This window comes from Cygnus atratus, chromosome 16, assembly GCF_013377495.2.
Source record: "Cygnus atratus isolate AKBS03 ecotype Queensland, Australia chromosome 16, CAtr_DNAZoo_HiC_assembly, whole genome shotgun sequence".
NCBI classification, from domain to species: Eukaryota; Metazoa; Chordata; class Aves; order Anseriformes; family Anatidae; genus Cygnus; species Cygnus atratus.
In genome coordinates this window covers 1,913,133-1,921,303 of record NC_066377.1, presented here as the reverse complement: position 1 = coordinate 1,921,303, position 8,171 = coordinate 1,913,133, and the positions used below count along the sequence as shown (strand labels likewise).

Genomic DNA, 8,171 nt, shown 5'->3' with positions numbered 1-8,171 from the left:
CAGCACGGAGGAACAGCGGGGGAGGGATTTCAGAACATCTCTGAGCCACATTTCCGAGGTGCCACCTTTTCCAGGAGCACCGAGCCCTGAGCACAGAAGTGGGCTCACAACCGCCGGCCTCCCTCCGGGCTCACAGGCTCTGCTCCATGGGCACAGGGTGGTTTTCCTGCACTGGGGTCCCAAAATGCAGCCGGGGCAGCACCCCAGCACCCTGCTCAGCACTGCCCTGTTCCCAGCCCTTCACGGGTGATGCTCAGAGAGCCTCGGGGTCCCCACCGGTCCCCTCTGGGCACTGCCCGTGGCTCCAGCTGCTTCCCGAGGACACTGGGGAGGTTTTGCCCTTCATGGCAGCAGAGGTCCAAGAGGGTGGGACAGGGGGGGGGTCTTCACTTGCATCCCGAGCCCACTGCTTTCATACACGGAGGTGCCCACGCTTTGCAGCTGTGCTGGTGCCAGGCTCTGCCTCCATCTCCCCCCGGGGGGCTCAGCATCAATTCTGGAGGCAGGGGACAGCCGAGCTGCTCCTGCTACCACCCGCAAGGTCCCAAATTCCAAGGGTGGCACCAGGTCCCAAATGCCATCGGTGGCACCAGGTCCAGCCCCAGCACCGGGGCAACTCCGGGGTGCCGCTGTGCGCCCAGGATGGTTGCAGTGGGGAAGCACCACGTGCTCGGCCAAAGCCCAGGAAAAGGGTCTGAAGGGGGGGGTCCTGGCACACCCCAGCACACATCCTGCCCTTCACCCCACTGGCAGCCATGGGGTATGAACTGGGGGTCCCTGGCTCCCCCCAGCACTCCCCTTGCTGCTCCTGGGGCAGGAGCAAAGGGTAAAAGCCTCAGGGGGTTGGCAGTACCTGGCTGCTCCTCCAGCACGGCGCTGCTCCGGAGCAGGACGGGGAAGAGCAGAGAGGAGGCTCCGTGCGGCCGCCCGGCTCTCCTGCACGCTGGTGCTGATCCGCTCTTGCAAAATATTAATAAGAGCCTCCAGGAATGTGAAGGAAATCTAGCCTGAAACCTCTGTCACTCCTGGCTAGCGACTGAAGAATAAGTGAGACAAGATTTTTTTTCTTTTACATTTTTTTTTTTTTAAGGCCTTTGTTTTGTTTAGGGTTAACGGCAGATTGGCTTTTTCAAATCACTTCCAGACGCACAGAAACCATGGCATGCAACACCCCGCCGCTGCTGGGAGCCTGGCAGCTGGGCTCTTGCGCAAGCCGGTGCCCCACGTCTCCCTAACCCCACACTGCACATTTTGGGCTGGGGGCTCGGCCACGTCCCCTCGGAGGGGGCTTGGAGCCGGGTACCCGTGGCCGTGGGCACCTTTCACACGCAGCCTGGGGGTGCCGGGGAGCACGGAGAGACCCCCGTGCTCGCAAGCTGCTCCCGCAGAGCTCATAACTCCCCCGTGCCAAGGGCAGGAGGAACCTTCAGACCACCTAGCCTGGCTCTTGGCACATCTCCGGGAAATATCCGTGGGCCGGCGGGGGGGACAAGCAGCCAGGAGGCAGCGTGCCATGGGCACGGCGCGTGCGGCCGCAGCGTGGCCGTGCCAGCCCCCAGCAGCGCAGCCCGGGGCAGGTTTCGGCTGCTCGCCTGGCTGCCGTCATCCTGCCGGTGAACCACCGTTCCTCAAAAGTGCCTAAGATGACAGAGGCGCGTTTCTTTTCACGTGAAGGGCACTGAAAGGCAAGGAGAAATTTCCCCAGCCGCCCAGAAAGCCCCACTAGGGTATTGCCGGGGGAAGAGGGCTCGCCCCTGCCTCCAGCCCAGGGCTGCTCCTGACCCCGAGCGGCGAAGGCTGGCCAAAACACACACACGAAAGAAGTCATAAGAAAAATAAACGCGAAGCCCCAGGCATCCCCGTACCCCTGCAAACACGCAGCAAATCTAAACACTTCCCCGGGGCTGCGGGAGGCTCTGGCAGACTTCAAGTAGCCAGAAAAGGGGCTTGAAAAAAAAAATAAAGAAGGAAAAAAAATAAAGAAAAGAAAGAAAAAGAAGGAAAAGGAGGGAGACAAAAAATGAATAACTCTCCTCCTTGGAAGGAAGGGAACCGGGTAGTGGCGTCCACACCGGTCCCAACCCAGCCCTCCCCAGGCGGCTTCTTCCTGCCTGTGTCTGGGGACGCCCCCCTTCCTCCTCCTCCTCCTCCTTCTCCTCCTCCTCCTCCCCCTCATCGCCTCCTCCTCCTCTTCTCCCTCTCCCTGTCCTCCTCCTCCTCCTCCTCCTCCTCCTCCTTCTCCTCCTCCTCCCCTCCGCCCCGCTGATTGGTCCAGCCCGGCTATATTTTGCCCCTTCCAGCCCAGCATCATCCCAAAAGTTTTTTTTGGGGGGAAAGGGGGAAAAAAAAAAGAAAGAAAGAAAGAAAGAAAGAAAGAAAAAAAAAGCAAAGCAAAGAAACCAAAACAAAACAAGCCGACCCCAAATCCCCCCCGAAGGCGCCCGAGCGCAGGCGAGGGAAGCGAGCGGCGGCGCTCCTTGCTCGGCGGCTGCTGGACCCCGTGGGACGCGGCGGGACTCGATTCTCTCTCCGGCACCCGGTCGGGTCGGACACAAAGTGCTGTCCAGCTGGAATGAATATATCTGAGTCAAACTACTGCCGAGAGGAGATATCGCAACCCCGGGGCGACTGTTCATGGGTCACCGCCGCCGTGCCGGCCGCTGAGCCCGGGCTCGCCTTCGCGCGCCCCCCGGGAGCTGCCTCACCCGCCAGCCGCACGCCCAGCCCCGAGCCAGGCTTCGCCTTCGGCCCCGGCCCCGGTGCTACGGCTCCCGGTGCGGCCCCCGGCGCGGCCCCCAGCCGTACGCCCAGTCCCGAGCCGGGCTATGGATACAGCCCCCCGGCGGGCCGCACCGAGGGCAAGGCCGGCGAGGATTCCCGCATCCGCCGGCCCATGAACGCCTTCATGGTCTGGGCGAAGGATGAGCGCAAGCGGCTGGCGCAGCAGAACCCCGACCTGCACAACGCCGTGCTCAGCAAGATGCTGGGTGAGCGGGCTGGGGCGTCGGGAGGGGGGTACGGGGATGGGGGATGCTAGACGACGGGGCTGGGGTTGGAGCGGTATGGGGTTGGGGGTGTGGGTTGTTGTGGTACGGGGCAGCGGGATGCACAGATACAGGGCTGGGGGTGTGGGATGCCAGGGTACAGGGCTGGGGACGTGGGCTGCGGAGGTACGGGGTATGGGGATGTAGAATTTGAGGCTGTGGGACTCACAGATACAGGGCTGGGGGTGTGGGATGCCAGGGTACGGGGCTGGGGATGTGGGCTGCAAAGGTATGGGGATGTAGGATGTGGGGCTGCAGGATGCTCAGATACAGGTCTGGGGCTGTAGGATGCCAGGGTGTGGGGCTGAGGATGTGGGCTGCAGAGGTATGGGGTATGGGGATGTAAGATGCAGGGCTGCGGGACACGCACATACAGGGCTGGGTGTGTGGACTACATGGGTATGGGGCTGGGGATGAAGGGGTGCAGGGCTGGGGACACAGGCTCCAGGGGTGTGGGGCAGTGGGATGCACAGATACAGGGCTGGGGATGTAGGTTGCTGGGGTATGGGACTGAGGATATGGTCTGAAAGGGTGTAGGGCTGCAGGATGCAGGGATACAGGGCTGGGAATGTGCATTACAAGGGTATGGGGCTGGGATGCACAGATACAGGGCTGAGGACAGGCTACAGGGGTATGGGGCAGTGGGTTGCACAGATACGGGACTGGGGATGTAGTTTGCCGAGGTAAAGGGCTAAGAATGTGAGCTGCAAATGTATAGGGCTGCAGGATGCAGGGATATGGGGCTGGGGACGCGGGGTACGCAGCTATAGGGCTGGGGGCATGAGCTGCAAGAGTGCGGGGCTGCAGGATACAGGGACACGGAGCTGACTGTGTGAGGCAGGGGTACGGGGCAGTGGGATGCAGGAATACAGGGCTGGGGACGCAGGCTGTAGGGTACGGGGTGTTGGGATGTAGGCTGCAAGAGTACGGGGCTGTGGAATGCAGGCTGCGAGGAGACGAGGCAATGGGATGAGGGGGAAGGACAGGGGGCTGTGGCGGAGAGGCTGGAAGGGGACAGGACTGCGGGATGCCGACTGAGGGTATAGGGCTGCAGGGACAGGGTGCTGCTGGATGCAGGGCTGCGGGATGTGGGCTGTGAGGTTAGAGGTTTGTGATACGCAGACCCTAAGGATATGGGACCAGAGGATGCTGGCTGCAGGGATGTCGGGCTGTGGGACCAAGGGCTGCGGGGTGCAGCGCTACAAGTCTGTGGGATATGGTGTTAGAGGATGTGGGAAAACGAGGCTCTGGGTTTGTGGGATGTGGGGATACAAAGCTGCGTGTACTCCAGAGGCAGGGAAACGGGGTTGTGGGATGCGAGGATGCAGGGAAGGCTGTGGGATGTGGGAATACGCAGCTGGGGAGATGCAGGATACGGGAATACAGGGCTGCAGGATGCGGGATACACAAGCATAGGATGCGGGATGTGGGAACACGGGAAGCAGGATATGGGTAGATGGAGTCGCAGGATGCGGGGCTACGGGAAGCAGGATATGGCCAGATGGGGCAGCAGGATGCAGGGACACGGAGCTGCGGGATGCAGGGATGAGGGGTTCAGGATACGGGGCTGCAGGGCGCAGGTTCGGGGACAGGAATTTGGGCTGCAGAGGTTCAGGGCTGCGGGGTGGGATGCAGGGAATCGGACACCCCAGGGGCAGCAGGCTTTGCACCCCTGTTCCCCTCTGCACCAAAGCGCTGGGCACGCAGGGACAGCCCTGCTCGGGGTCCCGCTCCCCGTCCCCTTGTCATGCCAGCATTGGGACCCAGCTAAAGTATGGAGTTGGTCAAGGGACCCCCCACACCCTGTGTGCCCCCTCCCCGTGTGCCCCCTCCGGCCGCTGTCACAGAGCTTCGTTTCCCCTTCCAGGCCAGTCGTGGAAGGCGCTGAGCGCCAGCGACAAGCGTCCCTTCGTGGAAGAGGCCGAGCGGCTGCGAATCCAGCACCTCCAGGATCACCCCAACTACAAGTACCGCCCGAGGAGAAAGAAGCAAGCCAAGAAAATCAAGAGGATGGAACCCAATATCCTCCTCCATAACCTTTCCCAGCCTTGCAGTGACAACTTCAGCATGAGTCACCACGGCGGCAGCCAGCCGGGCCACCCCCAGCCTCCCCCACTTAACCACTTCAGAGAACTCCACTCCATGGGGTCGGATATTGAAAACTATGGCTTGCCAACTCCTGAGATGTCTCCCTTGGATGTCTTGGAACAGACCGAGCCGGCGTTTTTCCCTCCGCACATGCAGGATGACTGCAACATGATGCCCTTTCGCGGCTACCACCACCATCACCAGATGGAGTTTCCCCAGGAGAAGTGCATCGGGCGGGACGTGGCCGTGCCCTATGCGCAGACCCCGTCGCACTTGGCCGACGCCATGAGGACTCCCCATCCCTCCAGCATATACTACAACCAGATGTGCTCGGGGACTCAGAACGGGCTTTCCGCCCACCTGGGCCAGCTCTCGCCCCCGCCCGAAGCCCACCACATGGAGAGCGTGGATCACTTGAACCAAAGCGAGCTGTGGACGGACGTTGACCGCAACGAGTTTGACCAGTATTTGAACATGAGCAGGACTCGTCCCGACGCCTCGGGACTCCCTTACCATGTCTCCCTGTCCAAAGTGACTCCTAGAAGCATCTCCTGCGAGGAGAGCAGCTTGATATCCGCCCTGTCCGACGCCAGCAGCGCCGTTTACTACAGCCCCTGCATCACCGGTTAGGTTCGCCCCACCGTGCAATGTGCTCACCGCGAGAGCCCCGGCAGCGCCCGCTCTCCTTCAAAACCAAAAAGCCATCCTCCTTTAACCATGAGCTCCATAATATTTAGAGTATCTCATTAAATGCATCGCTTTTTTTTTTTTTTTTTTTTTTTTTTTAAGAAAAACCAATCATGCTGAACTCACTGATATACCGTATGCCTATATAACACAGATAGACGCCTTTCCAAAGCAAGGTTAACGCACGCACTAGCCTGCCTGCCGCACTCCCTGCCCTCTCGGCGGGGCTCAGCTGCAGCTCCTGACCAGCTCGGGGGTGTTTTTAGGCGAACTACAGTGAATCCTGCCTGAAACAACTACCAACAGGACGACCAGAGCCGCCTGCCCCAGTATCTAACCCCAGGGCAGGCAAAGTCGCGCGGGGGGGGAGACTTTAGGAAGCCTTTGCAGGGGCCGTGGAAGACTCGGTGCCCAGTAGTGGTGGTCTTTAGGACAGTTTTTACTGTATTCTCAGCAATATATTTTAATTGGGCAACAAAACTATATTTTTACTAAGCATTTTTATATATAAAATGATATTTAATGTCTTTGTTGTGTTTTTTTTTTTATTAGACTTTTTAAAAATAAATCAAGGGATATCCATGAGATCTAAAGCATTTATGTAGCAAAGCTGGATTTAAAAAGAAAAGAAAAAAAATGGAAAAAAAAAGGGGGAAAAAGGAGATATTTTGTGAAAAGGGAATTACAATGTAAATATTGTGGAACAATCGACTGGAATTTTGTACAAAAGAAAAATACGACTGCAAACACTTTTATTGTCTAGAACTGTAAGGAGAGCAAACTGTTTGATACTGGTTAATTATTAAAACATCTTCATATAATTGTTCCCATCTTGTGTGCTTGTTGTGTGAACACATATTTTCCGCAAATACATGTTGTCCCAACCATTTCCAGATTGCTGTATCCGTTGATTAATGTTTTGACAACCTGGCAGGCGCGCGGATTCGGGGGCTGCCGCCAGCCGCCTCGGGCTGGGCGCGGGGCCGCGGCTCCGGCAGCGCCGGCGCGGGGCCGGGGTGCTCGCGGCCTCCCCGTGCCCGCCGATGCGCCCTGCAGGAAAAAGCAGCTGTTCTCAGATACACGTCATATAATAAAACATGCGATATCCTCCTCTCGAGCCCTGCCTTCGTGTGGTTATTACCCCAAGCTGGCGGTGCGGTGGGGAGGGGGAAGGCGTCGCCGCGCGCTCGCCCCATTTTCCTGCGAAACTGCCCCAAAACTGAGTCCGTTCTCTCCAAACTCTCAACGCAGTTGCTCACGGCATCCTCGTAGCTCGCAGGAGCTCCCAAACCCTCCCAGCTGCCTCCCTGCCCAGGCAGCAGCGGGTCCTCCCTTCTCCCGTCCCCACCGAGCACCCCCAGCCCCGCGCGGGGGCCGCCCGCCCGCTGCCCCCCATCCCGGCCCTGCACCCCCCGGTGTTCACAGCTCTTGGTGCTGAAGGCAGCGTTTGCGACCCCAAGGTTTGAAAAGCAGAACTGACAATCTGTTGCATAAAACGCTGGTGGCATCCGTTCCTTGAACGATGAGTGATTTAAACCAGGCTGATATAGCCAAAAAAGGCTATTAAAAAAAAAAAAAAAGAATAGAAGAAGAGTTTTTTGTTGTTGTTGTTGGCAAAGAATTGCCTTTTAGGGGAAATGGATATTTAACAAATGACATTAATTTTCAAGCTTCTCCTAAATTAAATTCACATTAGTGTTAACAGGACTAAATCCTGACTCACTTTTTTTATGTGAAGTGCTAATAAAACGAACCCGTTTGGGGGCTGGTGATGTGTTCCCATTAAACGGCAGAAACGAACCTCATTGTGTTTCCATATACAGTATGTAAAAAGGGGGAATACATGGAAAAATGACATCATTACCTACACGGGAGGGCTGGCGGCCGGCCGCGAGTGGTGTGTCCGACATGTGCCAGAATCGGAGCTGAAACAAACAAACAAAACACGAAATGAGAAGCATCCTGTGCCGCCGCCGATGACTATGAAAGGAAGCAGCCTTCTATAGGCTCCGTCCCGCTCCGGTCCCAGAAGCAGCCCGAGAGGAAGGAGACGAGGGATAAAAAAGAAAGCCCTGACTTATTTTCCAGGTACCTTCGCCGCGAGCATGCAATCACTTCCTGCGATTAAGGAGCATCGCTCGAGCCGCCCCGCGCCCCTCTGCCCGCAGCGCCGGGGGAAGGCGGCGGCGCAGCAGAGCGCGGAGGAAGCCTTGGGTCATTTTTCTGCAGCAGAAATCCCCTGCCTTCCCCGCCGCTGGCTCCTCGGGCCGTGCCAGGCTCCGAGCTCGGAGGGCTGGAAGCCCCGGGGTGGTTTTCAGCTGCTGTTCTTTGCTCTGGAGACACTGGGATCCG

At 58.4% G+C, this 8,171-nt stretch overlaps 1 protein-coding gene across 1 annotated transcript; it reads left to right on the top strand.

Moving 5' to 3' along the window:
* Positions 1-2,572: 2,572 nt before the first annotated feature.
* Positions 2,573-5,762, top strand: SOX18 (SRY-box transcription factor 18). The gene is made up of 2 exons (XM_035548520.1): positions 2,573-2,987; positions 4,912-5,762. Exons 1-2 carry the CDS (start codon positions 2,573-2,575, stop codon positions 5,760-5,762), a joined length of 1,266 nt encoding a protein of 421 aa, XP_035404413.1.
* The last annotated feature ends 2,409 nt before the right edge of the window (positions 5,763-8,171 follow it).